The sequence below is a fragment of the Melanerpes formicivorus genome, unplaced genomic scaffold (genome assembly GCF_026170545.1).
Source record: "Melanerpes formicivorus ecotype bairdi unplaced genomic scaffold, bMelFor1.0.p_v2 SCAF_18, whole genome shotgun sequence".
In the NCBI taxonomy this organism is placed as follows: domain Eukaryota; kingdom Metazoa; phylum Chordata; class Aves; order Piciformes; family Picidae; genus Melanerpes; species Melanerpes formicivorus.
In genome coordinates this window covers 3,364,570-3,389,902 of record NW_027142370.1, presented here as the reverse complement: position 1 = coordinate 3,389,902, position 25,333 = coordinate 3,364,570, and the positions used below count along the sequence as shown (strand labels likewise).

At 55.4% G+C, this 25,333-nt stretch overlaps 1 protein-coding gene across 4 annotated transcripts in view; it reads right to left on the bottom strand.

The window, feature by feature from the left end:
- Positions 1 to 2,762: 2,762 nt before the first annotated feature.
- The window catches only part of ZNF638 (zinc finger protein 638), a 37,775-nt gene continuing 15,204 nt past the window's right edge, over positions 2,763 to 25,333 (bottom strand). For 2 of the 4 annotated variants that reach the window (XM_068149401.1, XM_068149403.1), the window contains exons 6-25: positions 24,280 to 24,426; positions 23,193 to 23,324; positions 22,144 to 22,202; positions 21,925 to 21,968; positions 20,635 to 20,697; positions 20,206 to 20,346; positions 20,042 to 20,113; positions 19,088 to 19,140; positions 17,717 to 17,848; positions 16,858 to 16,986; positions 16,517 to 16,558; positions 15,810 to 15,950; positions 14,912 to 15,037; positions 13,744 to 13,793; positions 10,801 to 12,205; positions 10,290 to 10,355; positions 8,758 to 9,781; positions 5,817 to 5,909; positions 4,240 to 4,358; positions 2,763 to 3,124 (exon numbers count right to left, since the gene is read on the bottom strand). In XM_068149401.1, coding sequence (XP_068005502.1) covers positions 3,065 to 3,124; positions 4,240 to 4,358; positions 5,817 to 5,909; positions 8,758 to 9,781; positions 10,290 to 10,355; positions 10,801 to 12,205; positions 13,744 to 13,793; positions 14,912 to 15,037; positions 15,810 to 15,950; positions 16,517 to 16,558; positions 16,858 to 16,986; positions 17,717 to 17,848; positions 19,088 to 19,140; positions 20,042 to 20,113; positions 20,206 to 20,346; positions 20,635 to 20,697; positions 21,925 to 21,968; positions 22,144 to 22,202; positions 23,193 to 23,324; positions 24,280 to 24,426 — 4,098 coding nt within the window. In that variant the 3' untranslated portion in view covers positions 2,763 to 3,064. Of the gene's footprint in view, positions 3,125 to 4,239; positions 4,359 to 4,380; positions 4,805 to 5,816; positions 5,910 to 8,757; positions 9,782 to 10,289; positions 10,356 to 10,800; positions 12,206 to 13,743; positions 13,794 to 14,911; positions 15,038 to 15,809; positions 15,951 to 16,516; positions 16,559 to 16,857; positions 16,987 to 17,716; positions 17,849 to 19,087; positions 19,141 to 20,041; positions 20,114 to 20,205; positions 20,347 to 20,634; positions 20,698 to 21,924; positions 21,969 to 22,143; positions 22,203 to 23,192; positions 23,325 to 24,279; positions 24,427 to 25,333 lie in introns of those variants that run through there. The other 2 variants (XM_068149404.1, XM_068149405.1) reach the window with 2 other exon arrangements.

The window sequence follows — 25,333 nt, the reverse complement described above, 5'->3', positions numbered from 1 at the left end:
GAAGGAGAAGCTCCTGCCCCGGGGCCTGCCCTATGTTTGGGTCAGTGAAGACCCCCTAGGTGCAGCCCCAGCCCCTCACTGTGATGCCAGGGCCAGGTCTGGGGGGTCAACATCACCTCCAGGGTGGGGAAAGGGGGGGGGCCTGGAGGGGCTGGGCTGCACCTGGGGTGAGCCTGTGGCAGCCCTTGCTGAGGTGCCAGGGAGTGGGGACGATGCCCAGGCTCCGTGCCCTGCCCCCGTGCCCCCAGCGGGCCGGGGGGGGCTGTCACCCCCGCAGCCAGCACCATGCCCAGCCCCACTGACAGGTGGGGCCAGCCCCTGCCCCCAGCTATTTCAGGGAGGTTATTTTTACCCCTGGGTTTCCCAGCAAGAGGCTCAGCGAGGTCCTGGCAGGGTGGAATCACAGAATCCTCCTGGCTGGTCAGAGTCCAACCCTCACCCCAGCACTGCCAGGGCACCGCTGAGCCACGGCCCTCAGCACCACAGCTCCAGGGAAGGGGATTCCAGCACTGCCCTGGGCAGCCTGGGCCAGCCCTCCATGAGCCTCTTGGGGAAGAAATTGTTCCTCACAGCCAACCTAAACCTCCCCTGGAGCAACTTCCTCTTGTCCTATCACTTGTTCCTTGGGAGAAGAGACCAAGCCCCAGCTGGCTGCAGCCTCCCTTCAGGGAGCTGCAGAGAGCCAGGAGGTCTCCCCTCAGCCTCCTGTCCTCCAGGCTGACCAACCCCAGCTCCCTCAGCTGCTCCTCACCAGACTTCTGCCCTAGATCCTTCCCCAGCTTCACTGCCCTGCTCTGGCCCCACTCCAGCCCCTCAGTGTCCTTCCTGCAGCGAGAGGCACAAAGCTGAAGCCAGGATTGAGGAACATTACAGCCAAGAGCAGAGAGCACTCAGAGCAGACAGCATGGCCCAGCCCCAGGCTGCTCCATCACCCTTGTCCCTCTCTCCCAGCTGATAACTCAGCACAGCTCTCCCTGAAGGCCCCTGCTTGCCCCTCCTCTGCCCACCCCTCAGCTCTCCAGGGCCATCTACCTTCCCCTGGCTTGGCTGAAAGCCCCAGAGGGCTGCACAAGCTCACCCCAGTGAGGGCTGCTCCTTGGGAAGAGCCTTCAATAACCACCTTGGGCATCCCAAGCCCCTGGGCCAGGCCCCACAAAAGCCACAGGGGGGGCAACAAACAGCCCAGCATGAACACAGCAAAGCAGCCAACACCACCTCAAGTGTCTCCCACCCTTCCACGTGGGGAGGACAAACTCCTGCAAGGGCAGAAGCTAAGCTGCTGCAAAAGCTCCAAGGGATCTCACTGAAGCCATTCCATCTGCAGCCAGATGCTGGCAGGAGGAGGTGGCAGCAGTCCTGTGGCTGTGCCCAGGGCAGGGCACAGGCAGCAGGTGGCCAATGCAATGCTCAGAGCAGCAGGAGCAGCTCACCCCTCGGTGCTGGGGCCTTGGGTGTCTCTTTCCCCACCTCCTGCTGGGCATGCAGGACTTCCACCCCTTCAAACTCAGGCAGGCTGTCCCCAGCAGGGCTGCAGCTTCTCCTGCTGGTGCTGCACCACTTACCTGGCTTCACCTGAGGTGTCCTGGTGTCCCCAGGAGCAGGACTGAGGAGCTGTGAGTGGGCATGGGACAGCAGCAGGTTTCCCTGGCTGAGCCCCTGGCCATGGATCTAAAGCCAAACTCTCTTTGTTTGCCCACAGCTCGCCCCTGCAGTGCCCTTCAGGGCCTCCAAGGTGCTCTATCTCCTCTGCAGCTCTCCAGGAGAAGCTCTTTCAGAGGAAGGAGATCTCTGGCAAAACCTCTTTGGCTTGCTGTGGAAATCAGCTCACAGGAGCTGGGCAGAGGACTCCAAGAGCTGAGTCACAGCATCCTGGAATCATTTTGGTTGGAAAAGACTCAGCACTGCCAGGGCACCACTGAGCCCTGGCCCTCAGCACCACAGCTCTGAAACCCCTCCAGGGATGGGGACTCCACTACTGCCCTGGGGAGCCTGGGCCAGCCCCTGACAGCCCCTTTGGAGGAGAAATTGTTCCTCATGCCCAACCTAAACCTCCCCTGGGGGAACTTGGGGCTGTTTCCTTTTGTTCTATCACTTGTTCCTCTGGAGAAGAGGCCAACCCCCAGCTGGCTGCAGCCAGGGAGCTGTAGAGAGCCAGGAGGTCTCCCCTCAGCCTCCTGTCCTCCAGGCTGACCAACCCCAGCTCCCTCAGCTGCTCCTCACCAGACTTCTGCTCCAGACCCTCCCCCAGCTTGGCTGCCCTTCTCTGGACATGCTGCAGCACCTCAGTGTCCTTCAGGAAGCTCCTCACCCCTGGGGAAGCAGTTAAAGCACTGCCACTGAGTCCTCTTGGGAGCAGGATTTACAGGAGGCTGAACTCTGTGAGCAGCCTCACAGCAGAGAGCTGCTCCCTCCTCTCTCTGGGACTACAGCCACCCAGGACATGGTTCAGTGCTGCCCCTTCAGTGCTGGGTGGAAGGTTGGCCTGGATCACCTTGGAGGCCTCTTCCAGCAGGATGTTTGCTGTGCCACTGGAAAAGGGAGGCTACAGGAAGCAGAACCACCCCCCAGGATGACTGCAGGCTTCAGTGAGGGGCAGTGCCCTGGGGCAGTGCTCTGGGGCAGTGCAGAGCACACGTGGCCTGGCACATTCCACCTGCTCAGGGCACTGGAAAGCAGCAGCAGCAGAGGCAGAGCTCAGGAATGTTTCCTCTCTCCAGCCCCCAGAGCCAAGAAAGGACACCAAAGCCAGGCCCCCCCTGGTGTTAACTATACAGTGAGAGCATTTATTGTGTGTTGACAGTGGTGAGGGCCCTCCCAAAGCTGGATGGTTTCATTCCTGTACAAAGCCCAGGCCACTGGGGGTGTGTGCTCCCTGGGAGTCCATCTCTGCTGAGCTGCAGTTTGTACAACAGCAATGCTCCTGGGGGGAGCCCAGATTACAAACTGAGGTGATAGCAAAATACACAAAAAAAAAGAGGAGAGAAAGGAAGAGAAAGGAAGAAAGAAAGAAAGGACTGGACCCTAAAGTGAGCTCATCCCAAGAGTCAGCCTTCTGCCCTGGGGATCACCTCCAGCTCTGCTCCTTCCCACTGCTCTCCTCCTCCTTCTGCTTGGCCATGAATTTCTGCAGGAGGAAAGGAAGAGACAAGGTGATGCCACTGCCCACTCCCCAACCAGACCTTGCCCCAGGTGCAGCAGAGGGTTCACCAACACAGCACCCCAAAGTCAGCCCACCAACACTGGGCTGGGCTCCCTGGGGCCAGCTCCATGCTGCTGGCTCACAGAATGCACTGGGTTGGCAGGGACCCTCCAAGGGCATCTTGTCCACCCCCCCTGCAGGCAGCAGGGCCATCTCCAGCTAGGTCAGGCTGCCCAGGGCCACAAGTCTGAGCTTGTCTCTTGTCTGCAGAGATGGGGCCTCAAGCACACCTCTGGGCAGCCTGCTGCAGGCTCTCACCACCCCTACTGTGCACAGCTTCCTCCTAAGGCCCAACCTAAACCTGCCCAGTTCCAGCTTTGAACCACACTACCCCACAGCCCCTCCTGACCAGGCCCTCCCCAGCCTCCCTGCAGGTCCCCTTCAGACACTGAAATGTAGCTGCAAGGTCTCCCCAGGGCTCTCTCCACCCTTGAGGCAGGGAAGGGTTCACACAGGTGATGAGCTTGAGAAACTCTCAGTGTCTGAAGCCCAGCATGGTGCAGCTTGGGAGGGACCTCTGGAATCATCCAGTCCAACCCCCTGCAATGCAGGGCACCCACAGCAGCTTGTCCAGCACCACCATGGCCAGGGGGGGCTGGAATCTCTCCAGACCAGGAGACTCCACAGCCTCTCTGGGCAGCCTGAGGCAGGCCTCAGGCACCCTCACAGGAAGGAATTCTCTCCTCATGTTCAGCTAGGTCCCAGAGTTTGTGCCCTTTGTCCCTTGTCCTGAGCACCCATGAGAAGACTCTGGCCCCAGCCTCTTGCCCCTGCCCTTTGGACACTGATGAGCATTGTTCAGACCACCTTTCATTCTGCCCTTCTCCAGGCTCAACAGCCCCAGGGCTCTCAGCCTTTCCTCCTCACAGAGATGCTCCAGGCCCCTCAGCATCTCCACAGCCCTCCATCTGTCTTCATGTTTGCAACTAAAAGCCCTTGGAGTCACCAAGGAGAGCTCCCACTGCAGGCAGGAAATGCTCAGAGCCTACTGAAGCAAATGTTTCTGTTGTGCCCTTGTGCCTGGAGAGCTGCAGCCTTACCTCCATGTTCTGCTGGTGCAGAGGGGTCTTGCAGTGGTTCTTCACAGACATTTCATCAGCATAGAAGAGGGAGCAGATCTGACAGAAGAAGCCAGCCTTGGGAACCAGGTAATCCAGATCTGCAGGGACAGAACACAGCTTGCAGAAGGTATCTGAAGGGCAGAGGTCAGGGTGGAGAGATTCCAAACCTGCCTGGGCATGATCCTGAGCAGCCTGCTGTGGGGCAGCCTGCTTTGGGGGCTGGATCAGATGACTGCCAGAGGTCCCTTCCCACCCCTGCCATGCTGGGATTCTGTGCAAACTGACCAGTGCAGGAGGACCAAAGCATCCTTGCTCTGAGCTGAAAGGCAACCTGCAAAGCTTGAAGGACACATCTGAGGACTGCTGGGGGATCTCTGCCTTTAGGTCCATGTTGTATCTGCTGGGGGATCTCTGCCTTTAGGTCCATGTTGTATCTGCTGGGGGATCTCTGCCTTTAGGTCCATGTTGTATCTGCTGGGGGATCTCTGCCTTTAGGTCCATGTTGTCTCTGGAGCAAACAGCCCAGACAAGCCCTGCAGGTGTCCTAGAGGAGCAGCAATGGAAGGCCACTGGTCTGAAAGCCACATCACTAAACCCCATCCCAGCTCTCCTGAGTGACAGGGCAAGGAGAAAGAGACACAACCCATCAGGCAAGGATCACAGTATAGTGTCATAGTATCAGTCAGGGTTGGAAGGGACCACAAGGATCATCCAGCTCCAACCCCTCTGCCATGGGCAGGGACACCCCACACTAGATCAGGCTGGCCAGAGCCTCATCCAGCCTGGGCTTAAACACCTCCAGGGCTGGGGCCTCAACCACCTCCCTGGACAACCCATTCCAGGGCTTCACCACTCTCACAATGAAGAACTTCCTCCTCACCTCCAGCTTCATTCCATTCCCCCGAGTCCTATCACTACCTGATATCCTGAGCAGTCCCTCCCCAGCCCTCCTGCAGCCCCCCTGCAGATCCTGGAAGGATCCCTGCTCTGCACTAACTTCCACTGGAGAGGAGGGGTTCAGGTCAGGAAGTTGGGCATAACTTCAGGACAAGAGGCACAGGCCTCACTTGTGCCAGGGTTTGGTTGGATGTCAGAACAATTCCAGCCCAAACTGCTGTCCAGGCCTGGCTCAGGCTGCCCAGGGCAGTGGTGGAGTTCCCATCCCTGGAGGTTTCAAAGCTGTGGTGCTGAGGGCCAGGGCTTGGTGGTGCCCTGGCAGTGCTGGGCTCCATGACCTTAGAAGTCTTTTCCAACTCAAACTGTTCTCTGACTCCCAAACTCCTAGCAGGGTGATGACAATAAGCAGATCTTACACTGCCCTGAGCTCAGGATAAACAGACCAAGGCAAAAGAGAGCTTTCCTTTGCAGCTGGGCATGAAGCCAGCAGCAGAAAGTCCAACCACATACTTGCAGGAGCCAAGATAAGAGCAGGTTCTGGGCCATGACATTAGGAGCTCCTCACTAGTACCAAACTAAGGAGGTGTTTCCAGGGGGGCAGGAATGTGCCTTCCAGCCAGGACAGCAGGGCCCAGGCAGGGTGAAACTTTAGGGTTTACCTCTTGGAGCACTCTGTGTCTTGGACACACCTGAAGGAGCTGTTTTCTTCTGCTGAGAGTCTGGTTCTTCACCTCCTGGTGCCAGCTGATCTCCTGCAGGCCAGAAACACACAGTCAAGAGATGTGTCCTGAGCTCAGGGAAGTGTTGCAGACCTCACTGCAGTGGCTCCCTGAAGCTTGGAGCCCACACAGCCTGCACAAGCCTTGCTCTTTCCTACTCTGTTGGGGTTAGGCTTTCTACAGAGCAATTCTGAGGAGCTCCTGACATTAATCCAGACCTCCAGAGCCATCCAAGCACCACCCCAGTGCTGTGGGGAAAGATCCCAAATGTGCTCCTGAACACTCAGCACTCCTAGGTGTCCAACCACCCCTCCCAGCATGCTGATGGAGCCAGGAGGTGAGGGCTTGACCTGCAGGAAAGCAGCTCCAGAGGGAAAACCTGGGAGTGCTGATGGCCAAGCTCCCTGTGAGCCAGCCACATGGTCAAGAAGACCAAAGGTCTCCTGGGCTGCACGAAGAAGAGTGTGGCCAGCAAGGCAAGCAAGGTTCTCCTCCTCTGCCCAGATGTGGACCTGGAGCACTGGGTCCAGTTCTGGGATCCCTATTTCTAGACAGACAGGGAGAGAGTCCAGCAGAGGCTACAAAGCTGCTGAGGGGCCTGGAGCAGCTCTGTGAGGAGCAAAGGGGCTGAGAGCCCTGGGGCTGAGAGCCTGGAGCAGAGCAGCCCCAGAGGGGAGCTGAGCAATGCTCAGCAAGAGCTGAAGGGTGAGGGTCAGGAGAATAGCAGCAGCCTCTTCCCAGTGGTGCCCAGGGAGAGCACAAGGGGCAGTGGGCACAAACTGCAACCCAGGAGGCTCCATCTGACCCCAAGCAGAAACTCCTTTGCTGTGAGGGTGCTGGAGCCTGGGTGCAGGCTGCTCAAAGAGGTTGTGAAGCCTCCTTCTCTGGAGAGATTCCAAAGCTGCCTGGGCATTGTGCCCCTGGGCAAGCTGCAGAGGGGGCTGGAGTGGATGATCCCCAGATGTCCCTTCCAGCCCTCTCCATGCTGGGCTTCTGGAACACATCTTTTGGTCTGTGTACAGCTCACTAATCCCTTTCCCAGTGTTTACAGAAAGCAAAGCTCAAAGCCCTGTGTTTTAAGGCAGACCTCTGCTGCTTCAGCAGCTCCTCCATAGCTGCAGTGCTCAGCTGCCAGCAGGGGCTGGAAGCAGAGCTTTTCCACCATGCTGGAACAAAAGCTGCTGTGTCAGTGCTGAGCTGCAGAGACAGAGAACTCAGGACTGGAGGAGTCATCACACAGAGCCTCCACCCACCTGTGGGCCAGGCCTGGAACTCTTCTCTTGTGTCAGTTATATATAGCTGTCCCTGCTTGGCTCAGCATTAGACTTCCTTAACCCTTTGGTAACTCCAGGCTGCTGCTGTTCTTCCCCACTCTTCCCTCCAGATCCAGCCTGAAAGCTGTTCCACCTCTGCACCTGGCATTCAAACAGGGCAGCTGTTTGGCCCTGGGACTGCAGGCCAGGGGATGTGCAGTGTGAAGCAGCTCCCCAGGCCTGGCTTTAGAGGCAAGAGAAGAAACTCTTCTCCCCTCTTTTAGCCACATCAAGCTGTCACTTAGTTTGACACCAAAAGAAAGCTGCAGCAGCAGAAGAGGGCAGCCTGACCTAGCTGAGGATGCCTCTGCCTACTGCAGAGGATAGAACAGAATAGAATAGACCAGGTTGGAAGAGACCTTCAAGATCATTGTGTCCAACCTATCATCCAACACCACCTAATCAACTAACCCATGGCACCAAGCACCCCATCAAGTCTCCTCCTGAACACCTCCAGTGATGGTGACTCCACCACCTCCCCAGGCAGCCCACTCCAATGGGCAATCACTCTCTCTGTGTAGAACTTCCTCCTGACCTCCAGCCTGAACCTCCCCTGGCGCAGCCTGAGACTGTGTCCTCTTGTTCTGGTGCTGGCTGCCTGGGAGAAGAGACCAACCTCTGCCTGGCTACAACCTCCCTTCAGGGAGTTGTAGAGAGCAATAAGGTCTCCCCTGAGTCTCCTCTTCTCCAGGCTAAGCAGCCCCAGCTCCCTCAGCCTCTCCTCACAGGGCTGTGTTCCAAGCCCCTCCCCAGCCTCCTTGCCCTTCTCTGGACACCTTCCAGCATCTCAACCTCCTTCCTAACCTGAGGGGCCCAGAACTGGACACAGGACTCAAGGTGTGGCCTAACCAGTGCAGTGTACAGGGGCAGAATGACCTCCCTGCTCCTGCTGGCCACACTGTTCCTGATGCAGGCCAGGATGCCATTGGCCCTCCTGGCTGCCTGGGCACACTGCAGGCTCATGTTCAGCCTACCATCAACCAGCACCCCCAGGTCCCTCTCTGCCTGGCTGCTCTCAGCCACTCTGACCCCAGCCTGTAGCACTGCCTGGGGTTGCTGTGGGCAATGTGCAGCACCTGGCACTTGGATGTGTTCAATCTCCTGCCCTTGGCCTCTGCCCATCTGTCCAGCCTGTCCAGGTCCCTCTGCAGAGCCTCTCTACCCTCCAGCAGATCAACTCCTGCCCCCAGCTTGGTGTCATCTGCAAACTTACTGCTGATGGACTCAATGCCCTCATCCAGATTATCAATGAAGATGTTAAACAGCACAGGGCCCAGCACTGATCCCTGGGGCACACCACTGGTGCCTGGCTGCCAGCTGGCTGTGGCACCATTCACCACCACTCTCTGGGCTCAGCCTCCAGCCAGTTCCTAACCCAATGCAGTGTGCTCCTGTTCAAGCCAAGGATGTTGGACTTGAGAGGTCCCTTCCAACCCAGACCATTCTGTGACTCTGTGCACATCCCCCTCCAGCCTGCTGCTTCCGCTGGTTGCTGCAAGGATCTCAAGCACAGGTTACAAGAACCTTACTGTCTCCCTCTTCCCTCAAAGCCATGAGAGGCTCCTTACCTTCTGGCTTTGAGGTCACCACTGTTTCTTCTGCACTCACAGCTCCTGGAGTTTCAGTTTCTTCTGGTCCTGCAACAGCAGCAGCAACCTCATCCTCAGCTGGTCCTGCAAGAGGAGCAGCCACCTCTTCCCCTGGTGCTGCAATGGGAGCAACCACCTCTCCTCCTGGTGCTGCAAGGGGAGCAGTGTCTTTGTCTCCATCCTCACTGAGATTTTTCCCTGGGCAAGTGTTTTCCTCTTCCTCATCCTCCTCTCCAACTTCATCGACCGTAACAAAGTTCAGCTCCTCCTTCAGGCGGTTGAAATCGTCCAGGAAGTCATCCTCATCCTCATTGTCTTCATCCAAGGTCACCAGAGGGTTGTCTTCATTGTCCTCCTGGATTTCATCCACTGTCACCAAAGCACTAGGATCATCAGGCACCTGGGAGGAGGCACTGTCCTCAGCAACCACTTTCTCCTCCTCCTCCTTCTGCTTCAGCACATCCTCGATGCTCAGGCCCGCGGGCTCGTTCAGAGGCAGCTCCTCCACTTCACCAATCTCATCTACAGTCACCAAGGGCTCAGCCTTCAAATCCTGCTCCTCAAAGGCCGCCCTGGGGAGGTCCTGCTGCGAGCTGAGCTCCGGCTGCCCCGGCGCCTCGTCCCAGGGCAGCAGCGGCGGCGGGTCCCTCCCCGCTTCCAGCGGCAGCTCCTCCTCCTCCAGCACCTCGTCCACCACCAGCAGCCCCTGCGAGTCCCCCAGCGCCTCCAGGTGAGCCACCTCCATCAGCTGGGCAGCCACCTCCTCCTCCTCCCCAATCTCATCCAAGGTGACGAAGGGCAGCTTGTTGGCCGCGGCGTGGGCCAAGGAGCTCTTCCTTTTCCTCCTCTTGGAGCTGGGCTCAGCAGAGGAGTTGGCTTTCGCCGCAGCTTTCCGCTTCCCCCGCGGGGGGTTGCGGCGCGTCCGCACCGGAGACTCCGTCTCCTCCACCACCTCGTCCACCGTGACAAACTCGTCCAGGTTGAATGGGAACAGCTCTTCCTCCTGGGGAGAGGGGAAAGGGCAGTGCAACAAAGGGTCAGCCTCACCTGTGGCACAAACCCTCCCCTGAAGGGTCTCAGAGCACACACACACACACACTCTGAGGAGTTTAGTGCTCACCTGTGGCACAAACCCTCCCCTGAAGGGTCTCAGAGCACACACACACACACACTCTGAGGAGTTTAGTGTTCACCTGTGGCACAAACCCTCCCCAAAGGGTCTCAGAGCACACACACACACACTCTGAGGAGTTTAGTGCTCACTTATGACACAAACCCTCCCCTGAAGGGTCTCAGAGCACACACACACACACACACACTCTGAGGAGTTTAGTGTTCATCTGTGGCACAAACCCTCCCCTGAAGGGTCTCAGAGCACACACACACACACTCTGAGGAGTTTAGTGTTCACTTGTGGCACAAACCCTCCCCTGAAGGGTCTCAGAGCACACACACACACAAATACTCTGCAGACAACCTGCCCTGAAGCTCACCTGGGGTCAGATCCTTACCTCCTTTTGTTTTGCACTGCTGCTAGTGCTGCTTTTCGAAGCTTTCATGCTGTCAGCAGCAGAAGCCTGCAAAATCAGAACACAAGCTCCCATGAAATCAAGTAAGCCAACCAACCTGTCCATCAGCTTCAAAGCAACAGCCAAATTCAGCTATTTTTTCTGTTTGGGGTTTTTTGTGCTGCTTCTGATGCCAGTTTGGCAAGGACAGGACTAAGCCACCAGCAGGAGAGTCCAGGCAGAGAGTCTCCAGGCACAAGTCCCAGGCGACACCTTGCTGAGCAGCCTCTCTGCAGCGTGTCTGTGCAGGACTTGACCAAGCAAGTATCAGGCTCAGGAAAGGACAGAGAGCTTTGGAATTCCCAGTCAGAGCTAATCCAAGAACAGGAAAGCCCACAGCAGCTGGGTGGATTTGTGACAAAGGGAAGGGGAACAGAGGCTGCTGAGCACCTGGGAGGAGCCTGGAGGCAGCTCCTGCCCAGGCACACCGCGCAGCCCGTCCTGCACTCCTCACCTTAGCGCCGCCGCTGTCTCTCTTCATGCTGGGTGCTCTACTCTCCCCCTCGTGAAACTGTTTGGAACTAGCCCTAGATTCCACTCGGGAGTCCCTCTCTTGCTGAGCTGAATTCCTCCAATTGCCTCCCCTCCCATGAAGCAGAAAGCATCTGCTGGCTCTCCATCTGCTGCTGCCGTCCCCCAGGCTGGAGAGGCTGCTGCCGGCTCGGAGGGCATCCTCCTCTTTCCATGTCGTTTTCCTCTCCATCCCTGCTGGGCCTTGGCTCTCAGCTTTTGGGGGAGAGTTCTGCTCCCCTCCTTTATACAGGAAGTGCTCATTCCTCTGTACTGGAATCCATGACTTGGAGATATCCACAAGAGACACCACTGCCTTTAAGATGGTTTTATCAACAGTGGAAGATTCTTTGCCAGAGAAAGAGGAGCTGAACACAACCGCTCTGGAGGCCTCGCTGGGTTTTGCTGGGCCTGCTCCTTCACTCTGAAAGGCTTTGCTTAAGCTTCCCTCATTGTCCTCACCAACAGCATTTGCAGCACTTTCAGCAGCAGCCCCAAACCTGGCCACAAGCTTTCCAAACTGCTTCTCTGTCTCTGCCCCAGTCCTGTGCAAAAGGTGTTCAGGGTTCTCCTCTGCAGCTCTTCTGACCGCAAACACAAAGTCTTCTGGCTTCATCTTTCCAGTTCCACCCAGTCTCTTTTCCATGGCCACCCTAGGTCTGCTCTCCACTGTTGGCATCAGAGCCACCTCTTGTCCAGCTTTCACAGCATCAGGACGAGGACTCGTGGCAGGAGCATCCAACCTGTTGGTCGGTTGTGTGACGCCAGAGGACAGCATCTGCACTACCGCCGCCCCAGGGCGAGGCGGCAGCGCCGCAGGGACGGTCCCTGTCGCTGCCCCCACGGCCAGCTTCACAGCACAGTCTGGCAGCACACCTTCAGCCTTGCCCACCACACTGGACAGTTCTGGTGGCTCAGTGGCAGAAGCAGCCAACCCTCCAGCTTCCCCTTGAACCTCCTTCTCGGACGCCGGTCCGGCGGCGGACTCGCGCGGCTCCGGTTCGACTCTCTCTCTGAGCGCCTCTCCTCTCTCCAGGCTGCAAGGGGGCCGCAACTTCTCTTCTGACTTCACTTCAGATGATTCACTAGCAGCAGATCTGAGAGATGCCACCAGGGCTTCAACTCCAGCATCCACCTTCTCCAGAGATGCTTCTGCTGGTCTGGCAGCAGACTCCCTCACTGCTCCTTCCAGATGGGACTTGGAGGGCTCTGCCTGTGCTGCCAACAGCTCGTCTTTGACAGGAGAGATGGGAACAGCTCCTTTCTTTGCCACACTGGCCTCTGCTGGAGGATGAGCAGCTGCTGCTTGCACCACTCCTGATCCCTCTGGATAGTTTTTCAAGCCAGAGCTAAATGCATTTAAAGAAAGCACAGAAGAAATGAAACCATGTGGAGAACTCTACAGTTAGCAGAAGCCTCCCGACACCGGCGCTGGGGGCAGGGGGGGCCTGAGGCATTAGTGCCTAGCAGTGGGAAATCTCAGCCTGGCAGAGTTGAAAGGGTTACAAAACATGGAAGCAGGCAGCTTTATGCTTCTGTCCAACCCACCTCAGCAGCACTCCTACACTGCACCACTGAGCAGCCACCTCGAGGTAGCACCCACTGGAGATGGGCCCTGCGAGCTCAGCTCCCCAGAGTGAGGTGTGCTGATGCAAGGCAGGCACAGAAGAGGAGGCTCAGGGGAGACCTTCTTGCTCTCTACAACTCCCTGAAGGGAGGCTGTAGCCAGGAGGGGGTTGGTCTCTTCTCCCAGGCACCCTGCACCAGAACAAGAGGACACAGTCTCAAGCTGTGCCAGGGGAAGTTTAGGCTGGAGTGGGGAGAAAGTTCTTCCCAGCACGAGAGCTTGGCCCTTAGGATGTGCTGTGCAGGGAGGTGATGGAGTCCCCATCCCTGGAGGTGTTCAAGAGGGGCTTGGATGTGGCACTTGGAGCCAGGGTTTAGTTGTCAGGAGGTGTTGGGTGACAGGTTGGGCTTGATGAGCTCCAACCTTACTGACTCTATGAAGCTAGGAGTGATTCACTTGACTTAGGCAAGAAGGAGGGGTTGGAGCCACACTAACAGTTTGTGGTCCTGGCAGTGGCAGTTCAGGGTCACTGCAACACAGTTTTGTTTGGCTTCTTTTAACCAAATCAATCCAGAAATAGGGCCTGGAGCCCCAGAAGGTGCTGCCAGTCATGTCTGTCACCAAGAATTCTTACCATGATCTATCCCAAAGACCACACAATCAAAGCTCTACACCCAGCACATAATTCCTCCCCAGCCAGAAAATGCTACTGCAAGCAAGGTCTGCAAGGCAGTCTGAGACAGCCCAAAGCAAACCCTCCCCCATGTGCAGGTAGTCAGTTTGGGCCTCCCATCAGTGCAGGGGCCTGGAACACAGCATGGAGTGAAGGAAGTGGAAACAAGCAGGTTTCAGTTTATTTCCTTCAGCAGCAGGGAACAGAAGCAAAGTGCTCTGACAGAGGAGAGAGCTGCAGGAGGATGGGAAGAGATCACTCCTTGGTTGGGTACAACAGGGGAGGGAAAATGAAGTCTCTACCAACATGAACAATCCAAAGACACTTGCCAGGCCCCAGTGAAAAGAACCAACCCAAAACCAACAAGAACTCAAACTACACAGGACAGAGGGTTTCAGGCCCTCTGCAAGCCCCAAGCATCCAAGAAATGAGAGACATCACAGCTCTGCAGCAGCAGACAGGATGATGCCCTGCACACACAGAACACCCAGCAGCCCAGGAGAGGGGGCAGCAGGCAGGGGTGGATCTCAGAGTGGGGCTGCTCAGTGGGCTGAGGCAGAGGAGGCCCAGCAGCCTGCTTACCCTCAGCCATGCATTCCAGGAACAGAGACAGAGAGAAAAAGGCCTTCCCTACGAGGCTCTCATACCTTCCTTGGCTTGCCTCCTCCTTCTTCACTTCCTTTTTCACAACTTCAGCCTGAAAGGCAGAACAGCAAGGCTCAGGATCCATCCCTTGGCTCATCACCAACACCACAGACTCACCTTCAGCTGGATCACCCAAAAGGCACTAGAAAGCTCTGCAGCTGCTCTCCAGGGAGCATGGATCCCATGGCAAATCAAAGCCAAGAGCAGTGGAAGAGATTTGACTGCAGGGGAAGCCCAGGAGATGCAGCACACCACTGCTTGCTTCCTCCCCTCCTGGTTTTGAGCAGAACTAGCTTTGCTCTGTGAGGTGTTTTGGGGAGAGGGATGTTCAGTGCACCTTCTCCTCTGCTGGAGGGGATGCTAAGGGCTGCAAGGCTCAGCTGCATGACACACAACAGCAGCACAGCTTTGCCAGGGACAGTAAGAAGATGCAGACAGCCCAAGGGCTGCTGCTCACAAGATTTGTGCTCCAGACCCTTCAGCAGCTTCACTGCCTCTCTCTGGACACACTCCAGCACCTCAATGTCCTTCTTGGAGTGAGGGACCCAGAACTGAAGGCAGGACTCAAGGTGCGGCCTCAGCAGTGCTGAGTAGAGGGGGGAAATTCCTGCCCTGATCCTGCTGGCCACCCAACTGCTGATCCAGGCCAGGATGGCACTGGCCTTTGTGGGCAGGTGGGCACACAGTGTGACTCATTATCAGCTGCTGTAAGCCAACACCCCCCAGGTGCTTTTCTGTCAGGCAGATTTCCAGGGACTCTGCCCCAGGCCTGGAGCATTCCTGGGCTTGTTGTGACCCAGCCCATGGCTTTGCTGAACCTCATCCCACTGACCTCATCCCAGCAATCCACCCTGGTCAAATCCCTCTCAGCTGTCCAGTAGATCCACACTCCACCCAGCCTGCTGTCATCTGCACACTGACTGGTGGCTCAATCCCCTCATCCAGGTCATTGATGAAGACATTAAACAGAACTGGCCCCAGAACTGAGCCCTAGGCACATCACTTGTGGCCAGCCACCAAGGCAGTCTGGCTCCAGGGTGCTGCACAATTTCCCTCTCATCCCCAGGAGCAGCAAAATACAGTGTCAGCAGGAGCTGCTCCTCCCAGGAGGGGGCTGCTTGTCCAACAAGGGACTGAAGGCATCACTGAAACAGAAGGCTGAAGCCTCACCTCAGCAGTCTCTGCACTGGGTGACAAGGTACAGGTCAGTGTGTGGTCACCCATGTTGTAAGGGTACTGCTGCAGAAAGCTGTACATGGACCTGGCTGACTTGGCACTGTCCAGCTGCAGAATTGCCTGGAAGGAGAGAAGCCCAAGAGTCAAGTCACTGCTCAGGGAACTGTTCAGCTGTTGATCAGCACTGATCCCCCAGGGCCCTCAGCCTTTCTTCCTCACAGAGAAGTTCCAGACCCCTCCAGCACAGCCTCTGCTGGACTCTCTCCAGCAGTTCCCTGTCTCTCTTGAACTGAGGAGCCCAGAACTGGACCCAGGACTCCAGCTGTGGCCTCCCTAGGGCTGAGCAGAGGGGGAGGAGAACCTGCCTCAACCTGATCACATTCTTAATGCACCCCAGGGTCACACTGGCCATGAGGGCACACTGCTGGCTCTCAGGGAACTTGGCAGTGCACCAGCACTCTCAGGTCCTTCCCCACAGAACTGCTTTCCAGCAGGGTTAGGAGCAAAAATACATACAAAAAAGAAAGAAAACCAACTGGATTTGTAACAACTGAAACCCAGGTCACACCACTCTGAAGTGTCCCAAAGCACAAAGCAATTGCAGCACCTCTGACATTTTCACTGCTCAGAGCAAAACCATTTCTCTCCTCCCCAAGCTTCCCAGTAAATGTGACCTCACCTCCCTCCCTCCTTCCCTCCCTCCCTCCCCAAGCTTACTAACTCCCCCAGCCACTTGGGAAGCTTCACTGTGCTGCTCACACCAGAGAGAGCCAAAAGCATGGCTTGGTTGGGTGGCATCTGACTTCCCCACTGCCCTCAATCATTCAGGAAGGGAGGAGAAGCTCTGCTCTGCCACGAGCAGAGCCTGCTGGGTGCTGGGAAGCTCACTTGCCTTGTTTTTGTTCTTCAGGACAACATAATTGTCCACTTTGCCAAACCTGAGTCCCACACAAACTGCTTCCAGCTCTCTGTAGCCATCATCTGGCAGGTTCCCAAGATGCACAAATCTGTTATGGACAGCTGCAGTATCCACCTGAAGATTGAGGACAGAACTTGGGTTTAACTCTCTTAACACACTTCTGCAGCCACTCAGCTTGGTAAAGCCCCCCCCCCAGAAAGCTCTCCTGTCCCTCAGATCCTACTTGAGCCAAAGCATCCACACACAGCCCAGCACCACAGTTGCAGATTCACATCAGAAATCAGGCCAGAGGGTGTGCTGGAGGTAAAAAAAACCCACCCCAACAAAAAGCCAGCCAAGAAGAGATGAGCTGCTGAATTCCAGCTGCTGAGGCACACACACTGTGTTCTCTCCCAGCTACAGGGGTCAGCAGCTTGTTGTTGGAAGAGAAACAACTCCTCACAGAAGAGAAAGGTCTCCAAGGACTCCTATTAAATGTTTCATTCCTTGCATTTCAGGCATTGGGCAGCTAAACAAGGACAGCAACACTGACTCCTACTCCCTTGCTCTCCTGAGCAGCACTCCATTCAGGAGCAAGCTGAGAGCACAACTCCATCCCCTGCTATCTCAGGGTGAAGGCTGCTGACCCCATTTAATGTCTATTTTGCTAGCAACTGGAGGAATGGCTGCAAGCAACTTACCTTAGGGTCAGAATCTTTAATGAGAGCAGTAAATATTGCTTCCTTGAAAAGAAAAACAAGAGAGATGTTAAGGAGTTGAAGTGGAGGACTCCAGCTGCAGCAGCAGCAGCAGTGTTGACACAGCCACTGCCCCACAGCCACTGCCCCACAGCCACTGCCCAGCTTCTGCTTTGTTCAGGAGCTCAGATCAGAACACCAAGAGCTAAAAAGGCAACCACCAGAATCAAGTCTCCAAGAGGATAAACCCTCAGCATTCACACTGCAGGTGGTGGACAACAGGCAGCTGGAAGAGCAGGTCCTGCTCTGCACTGGAGCGTTCCCACACGTGTTTTATCACTTACTTCATCCTTGACAGTGGTGAGCTGAGGCACCATGCTGATGCAGAGCTGGTTTCCACCCAGGGACCTTGGGAAGCAGCTGTAAAACTTGACCATGGAGTCAGCAGATTTTCTGTTTATCTCAAGATAAGCCTTGCAGAAGAGAGCAAACAGCCCCAGGTTAAAACTGTCACTCAGCAAAAGCATCTCACAGCAAGGCTTCCCTGAAGCCACCACACTGACGGGGGGGAAAGGATCTCTGAAGATCACCTAGTCCAATCCCCCTGCTAAAGCAGAGTCACCCAGAGCAGGCTGCCCAGGATCACAATGTCCAGGAGGGTTTGGAATCTCTCCACAGAAGGAGACTCCACAGCTTCTCTGGGCAGCCTGCTGCAGGCCTCCAGCACCCTGACAGCAAAGAGCTTTCTCCTCATGTTCACAAGGACCTTCCTGGCTCCCAGTTTGTGCCCACTGCCCTGGCAACCACTGAAGAGAGCCTGGTCCCAGATTCTTGCCACACCACCTTTTAGCTATTGATCAGCACTGATCAGATCCCCTCTGGCTGGAAAAGACCTGAGAGATCATCAAGTCCAACCTGTCACCCGAGACCTCATGACTACTAAACCATGGCACCAAGTGCCACATCCAGTCCCCTCTTGAGCACCTCCAGGGATGGTGACTCCACCACCTCCCTGGGCAGCACATTCCAGCAGTAGTGATGTTTCAGATACTCTTCTTGCCACAGAGGGACAGGGGAGGCTCAACAGCCCCAGGGCTCTCAGTCTTTCCTCCCAGACAGATGCTCCACTGATGGAGCACTCCACTGCCACACCACACAGTCCCACTTGCTGCTTTTCTCTAGGTATAAACACCAAGCAAATACCTTTTTATGAGATGACAAAATCAGCACATCCCTCAGGCCCCCAAAGGGCTTTGCCAGGTTGGAAACTTCCTCCACAGAGTAGCCTTTCTCAGGGAGGTTTGAAACAAGGACCACACAGACATCATCCAGTTCCTGTGAGCAAGCAAGAGTCAGTGTCACTGGTGCTCCTCATTTCCACCCCACAGAGGCTGTTAGCTACAGAAAGGAGCATCTATTGTGCTACAGAAAAGCACTTCCTCACCAGCCTGTTGGAGCTGCTGCAGTGACCCCAAAACATCACTGCAAGATGTTTAGGCCTTGGCAGCAAAGTACATCAAACATAATTAGAGAAGAGAGTTAAAGACCTACCATGTAATCACCTTAATCACAGAGCAACAGCAGCACTTGGGTTGGGAGAGACCTTTAAGATCATGGAGTCCAACCTTGAACCCAGCACTGCCAGGTCACCACTGAGCCATGGCCCTCAGCACCACAGCTCCATGGCTGTGAAACCCCTCCAGGGATGGGAACTCCATCACTGCTCTGGGCAGGCTGGGCCAGGCACTGACAACCCTTTTGGGGAAGAAATTGTTCCTCATGTCCAACCTAAATCTCCCCTGGCACAACTTGAGGCTGTTTTCTCTTGTCCTGTCACTTGTTCCTTGGGAGATGAAACCAACCCCCACCTGGTTCCAACCTCAGCCTCCTTTTCTCCAGGCTGAACAATCCCAGCTCCCTCAGCTGCTCCTCGAGACTTGTGCTCTAGATCCAGCTTCATCACCCTTCTTTGGACATGCTCCAGCACCTCAATCTCCCTCTTGGAGGGAGGAGGCAAAACTGAACCCAGTGTTGGAGGTGCAGCCTCACCAGTGCCCAGTACAGAGGCACAATCCCTGCCCTGCTCCTGCTGGCCTCACTCTTGCTAAGCCAGGCCAGGATGCTGTTGGCCCTCCTGGCCACCTGGGCATACACTGGCTCATCATCAATCAGCTATCAACCAATCCCACAAGCTACTGCCTGATTGTGGCCTTACCTACAGCTAAAAGCAAATCCAGCACACCCCCCACGTTAATGCATCAAAGACTGAACCCATGACTACACCACCCACAACATGCCCCACTGCATCCAAAGAGAGGAACTCACTGGAGGGCAAGAGAGATGACCAGAGTGTGAAAGAGCTTTTGGAGTAACCAAGCTCTCAGGAAAGACATGGGAAAAGCAGAATGAGAGGGGCAGATGTCTACCAAATCACACAAAGGGAGGGGGAAAGAAACCATTGCTTGCTTCTCACAGGGAATTAAGAGGCTGGGGATTTCAGCTGGAAGCTTTCAGGCAGCAAACCAAAAGGCACCAAGGGCAGAGCTCTCCAGGTTCAAGCCCCTGCACACTGACCTTGCTGGCTGGCTCTGTGGCCTCTTCACTCTCTGTGGTTGTCACCGTCGCTTCTAGGAAGGAGGGGGAAGCATTCAGCACTTCAGCAGAGACCTCTCAAGCCTGGGGAGCTCTAAGAAGCTCTTTGTCACTTTCTGTCACCACTGCCATTGTGAACAGTGGCATGTCCCTTCCTTTAGCTCACAGCAGCAAAGGAGACAGCTGGAGTTAGGCAAATGCTTCCAAAGGGAACAGCTTTAGGTGGGGATCAAAACTTCATCCCCACCCCTGGAGTAGCAAGCACTCACCCTCAGAGATCCATGGAATGCTTTGGGTTGGAAGGCACCTTAAAGATCATCCAGTTCCAAACCCCTGCCACAGGCAGGGACACCTGCCACCAGCACAGGTTGCTCAAAGCCTCATCCAACCTGGCCTTGAACACAGGCAGGAGGCAGCCACAGCCTCCCTGGGCAGCCACAGCCTCCCTGGGCAGCCTGTGCCAGGCTCTCCCCACCCTCACTGCAAAGAATTTCTTCCCAATCTCCAATCTAAATCTGCCCTCCTCAAGCTTCAATCCCTTCCCTCTCCTCCTGTCACTACCAGCCCTTGGGAAAAAGCCCCTTCCCAGCTTCCTTCTAGGCCCCCTTCAGACACTGAAGGCTGCTCTAAGGTCTTCCCAGGGCCTTCTCTTCTCCAGGCTGCCAGGGAGAGCTTGGCCACTGAATAATCCCACAACCCCCAAATCCCAGCATGGTGGAGCAGGAAAGGACCCCTGGGGATCAGCCAGTGCAGCCCCTCTGCTAAAGCAAGGCCACCCAGGGCAGGTTGCCCAGGATCACAATCTCCAGTCAGTGACTTGATTCCACTCAGTTCTCCTCTCTGCTCTTCTGCCACTCCAGCATCCTGGCTCAAAAGCATCCTCACCTTGTTCCCAGCAGCAGAGGAATGAGACAACAGTGCTAGGCAGCCATTTACCTTGATCAACTAAAGCCTCCTTCAACTCATCCAAGTCTGAGGCTGCCACCTGAGGCATCTGTGGAGGTTTCTCTGCAGAACAAATCGATCCCAGAAGACAATTTCAGACTTCACACAGCACCAGGGAGGGTAACTTACAAATGGCAGCATCACAGCAGGATTACCTAGCAGAGGGGCAGGGTTGGTCACCTCTGCTGCCTCCACAGGCTCTGGGACTCCATCCTTGTCTGGAATGTTCTGTGGCTCTGCCTGGGTCGTTTTCTCACCTTCCACTGCAGCTCTGGTGGAGATCTGAGGGTCTTCATCTAAAGGTTTTGTTGGTAAGAGCAGGGGGAGGGGAAAAAAAAGGCATTTTCTCATTTCACTGGGTGGAATTAACTGATTGAATGAGCTACACTCCACATTTCACTGCCAGACACTCAGGGGTCTCCTATCCAAGTCCTAAGCCTTGTTAAAAGCAGGCAGGAAACTGAACAGGAAAAGCCTGGCAAGACAAGCCTGTGTCTGTGGTGAAAGGCCTGCTCTGGAGAGAGGGAACAGAGGGCTGGTAAAAGCAGCTGCTCATTGGGACTCACAGCCCTCCTCAGTCTTACCTTCAGGGTTTGAAGACTCCTTGGCTTTGCTACTTGCTGGTTTCTTAGTCTTCTCCTTTTTACCTACAGGAAACATCCCAAAATGAGTGCCAGCAGCAAGGTTTGCTCCTTATGTTACTCACAAAGGATATGAAAAGGCAGACAGAGACAGTTTCAATCTGCAGAAACTCAACTGATGCAACAGCAGCAGCAAAACCAAACCAGCAGCACAGCACCACCCAAACCCTAACCCTTAACTTAATTCCAACTAGGGAATGAGAGTCAGGAGGTGGAGCAGCTTTGGGGAATTTGGGGAGGATTCTGGTGGCAAAACTTCCAAGAGCTGAGGCAAACACTTAACAAGGACAGAGGTGAAGCACAGGTGAGGGTGGGGGTCTCACTGCCACCTGAGGGTTGGCCTTGGTGGGTCTATTTAAAGGGAGTGTGAGTGGGTAGCATGAAAAGGCTGCTGTTTGCAAGCACAAAGCAGACATCACCTCACAGCTCCCTGAACTTGTTTTGAGCCACTACTAAGAGAAGCACTGGCATAAAAGTGAGGCTCAACAGGTCTAAAAATGGTTTACAGATTGTGCCTCCTCAGCTTTGGCCAGGATCAGCTCTGCTCACTTCTCATTTGAGGCCCTATTTGTGTTCCTTACAACCAAAGCCAGCAGAAGGCTACAAAGAACTGCATGGAGAGCACCTCCTGGTGCTCCTCAGGGGGCAGAGGAGGCTTCTCCACTGCAGGTTTGTAGCTTAGAGGTGTCTGAGGGCTCCTGCTGAGCTCCTCTCCTCTGGGAGGTACTCCTGAACCCCCTGATGTCTGCTGGAAGCCAAAGGCTGATGGAGGGGAGATCTTGCCAGAACATTTCACAACTGGCAATGGAGAAGCTGCACAGGCATGAACCATGTCCCATCCTTGGAGATATTCAAGGTGAGGCTGGACAGTCTCAAGCTGTGCCAGGAGAGGGTCAGACCAGATGTTAAGAAGAAATTCTTCCCAGCAAGAGAGATTGGCCATTGGAATGTGCTGCCCAGGGAGGTGGTGGAGTCACCATCCCTGGAGGTGTTTAGGAAGAGCCTGGATGAGGCCCTTGGTGCCATGGTTTGGTTGATCAGATGGTGTTGGGTGAGAGGTTGGACTTGATCTCAAAGGTCTTTTCCAACCTGGTTGATTCTACCTTGTTGAGGGCGTGCCTGGGGACTGCAGAAGGGGTTGGAATAGGTGACCTTTGGAGGACCATGACAAAAAAGCAGCAGTGGAGCAGAGAGAGAAGGTTAAGAACTGTTAAAAGACACCCAGAACTCTACCTGTGCTGGACTTGGCTCTCTTCGTGGTGGTGTTCTGATCTTTCCTACGACAAGTACGTTGAGGGGAAAAAGAAGGAGAAGACAGAAGCCACCTTCAAATACAACTGATTAACATCCAAACCAGCTAACAAAGCCTCCAACTCAATAAAACCCAAACAGATCTGAGCCCATCTGGTTTGCAGGGGCTATCAGAGAGAGGGATGGGAGGGCAGCACTTACTTGGTGCTCGGCAAAACCTTCTTCACAGGCTGAGTCTTTTTCTTGATGCTTGTTTTGGCCTGAAATGGGCAGAAAGAGGACACTGTACTGCACAGTTGTATCCAAGCCTGTGTACCTCTGTATCAAGTGCAGCATTATCTCTATTGGCTGCATTAATATTCCAGTGTTTCACCTGGCACTAGGCACAAATAGCAAAGCAGAGCGGAGCACTGCAGTGAGGATGTGCAGATTCAGACTCACTTTGAGCTGGCTCTTCACGAAACAGAAATGGCAGAGTAGCTACTACAGGCTGGGGTCAGCGTGGCTGGACAGCTCCCAAACAGAGAGGGACCTGGGGGTGCTGATTGACAGCTGCCTAAACATGAGCCAGCAGTGTGCCCAGGTGGCATCCTGGCCTGCATTAGGAATAGTGTGGCCAGCAGGAGCAGGAAGTCATTGTGCCCCTGGACTCTGCATTGGTTAGGCCACACCTTGAGTCCTGTGTCCAGTTCTGGGCCCCTCAGTTTAGGAAGGGCATCAAAACACTTGAAGGTGTCCAGAGAAGGGCAACAAGGCTGGGGAGAGGCCTTGAGCACAGCCCTGTGAGGAGAGGCTGAGGGAGCTGGGGCTGTTTAGCCTGGAGAAGAGGAGGCTCAGGGGTGACCTCATTGCTGTCTACAACTACCTGAAAGGTGGTTGTAGACAGGAAGGGGGTGGTCTCTTCTCCCAGGCACCCAGCACCAGAACAAGAGGACACAGTCTCAAGCTGTGCCAGGGGAAGTTTAGGCTGGAGGTGAGGAGAAAGTTCTTCACTAAGAGAGTTGTTAGCCACTGGAATGTGCTGCCCAGGGAGGTGGTGGAGTCCCCATCCCTGGAGGTGTTCAAGAGGGGACTGGATGTGGCACTTGGTGCCATGGTCTAGACATGAGGTCTGTGGTGACAGCTTGGACTCGATGATCCTCAAGGTCTCTTCCAACCTTAGTGATAGTGTGATACAGCTGCTGTCTTCTGGAGCAGAGCAGGGTTTGGAGCAGAGGACCAAGCTAGACCCAAAGTCTCCCACTGCTCACCTTGCCAGGAGGAGCCTTTGGCTTCTCAGCCACGCTGATTTTCACCCTCCTGCCGTTGACCAGCACCGGCGTCATCTCGCCGTACTTCACGGCTGCTATCACAGCCTCCTTGTAGTTCATCTCCAGGAAGGCCTGGAACACACAAAGGTTGCTGCTGCTGGTACAGACCTGGGAGGAGTGACTGACACCACATCAAGCTCGGCTGCCATTCAGTGAGCCCTGGGCAGGCTGCAGAGTTGGGCAGAGGGGAGCCTCATGAAGGTCGTCAAGGGCAGGTGTAGGGTCCTGGCCATGGGGAGGAACAACCTCCTGCACCAGCACAGGTAAGAGGTGGAGCTGCTGGGAGGCAGCTCTGCAGAGGAGGACCTGAGAGTGCTGGTGGGCAACAAAGTTCACCATGAGCCAGCAACGTGCTCTTGTGGTCAAGACCAAAGGTCTCCTGGTGTGCACTGAGTGTGGCCAGCAGGTCACGGCAGGTCTTCCTCTCCCTCTGCTCTGCCACAGCAAGGACACATCTGGAGTACTGGGTCCAGTTCTGGGCTCCCCAGTTCAAGAGAGACAGGGAACTACTGAGGAGTCCAGTGAAGGCCCCAAAGCTGCTGAGGGGCCTGAAGCAGCTCTGTGAGGAGGAAAGGCTGAGAGCCCTGGGGCTCTTTAGCCTGCAGGAGAGCAGCATGAAAGATCTTCTCAATGCTGAGGCTAAAGGATAGGGGGCAGGAGAATGGTGCCAAACTCTTCAGTGACAGGACTAGGGACAATGGGCACAAACTGGAACCCAGGACAAGGGACAATGGGCACAAACTGGAACCCAGGACAAGGGACAATGAGCACAAACTGGAACCCAGGAGAGTCCACATGGAGCACAATAGAAAAACCTCTTTGCTGTGAGGGTGCTGGAGCCCTGGAGCAGGCTGCCCAGAGAGACTGGGGAGTCTCCTTCTCTGCAGAGATTCCAAACCCATGTGGAGACATTGTGATCCTGCACAACCTGCTGTGGGTGACCCTGCTTTAGGAAGCCTTAGCTGAGGAGCCCAGCACTTCACCTGCCATTGTTGCTCCCTCTCTGTGCCCCTGAGGGCAAGCATACCTCATTCCTGGAGCGCAGCACGATGATGTCACTGACTTTGCCAAAAGGCTGGACAATCTTCCTGATATCTTGGTCTGAGAAGCCATCATCTGGCAAATCAGATATCTGAAGGACTGTCCCACAACTCAGCAGCTCCTTCCTCAACAGCTGGCAATGGAAGAACAAAAAGCAAGACATTTTCAAGGCTGGACCAGCAAGAAGGGAGGGAAACCAAAAGGGCCTGCAGTAAAAACAAATCATTACTGGCTCAGAAGCCTTCTTGCCACAGTGTTCCACTTCTGGGCTTCATTCTTTTGGCTGACAGGGCAAAATGGACACTTGTTACCTGTATGTTTCACTTTCACATGCACATTTCACGTGAGGTTTGCTGATGACACCAAGCTGTGTGGTGCAGCAGACAGCTAAAGGGAAGGGATCCATCCAGAGGGACCTGGACAGGCTGGAGAGGTGGGCACAAGCCAACCACATGAGGTTCAACAAGACCAAGGGCAGGGTCCTGCAGCTGGGTGGAGGCAATCCCAGGCACAAATCCAGGCTGGGCAGGGACTGGCTGGAAAGCAGCCAGGAGGAGAGAGACTTGGGGGTGCTGGGGGAGGAGAAGCTCACCAGGAGCTCTCAGTGTGCACTTGCAGCCCACAAAGCCAATCAGCTCCTGGGCTGCAGCAGGAGAAGTGTGGCCAGCAGGGCAAGGGAGGTGATCCTCCCCCTCTGCTCAGCTCTGGGGAGACCCCACCTGGAGTACTGCCTCCAGTTCTGGAGCCCCTATGACAAGAGGGATCTGGAGGGGCTGGAAGGTGTCCAGAAAAGGGCCAGGAGGATGAGCAGAGGGCTGGAGCACCTCTCCTGTGAGAAGAGACTGAAGGAGTTGGGGCTGTTCAGTCTGCAGAAGAGAAGGCTCCCAGGTGACCTCGTTGTGGCCTTCCAGTATCTGAAGGGGGCTACAGGAAGGCTGGGGAGGGACTGCTCAGGATCTCAGGCAGTGCTAGGACTAGGGGGAATGGAATGAAGCTGGAGGTGGGGAGATTCAGGCTGGAGAGGAGGAGGAAGTTCTTCC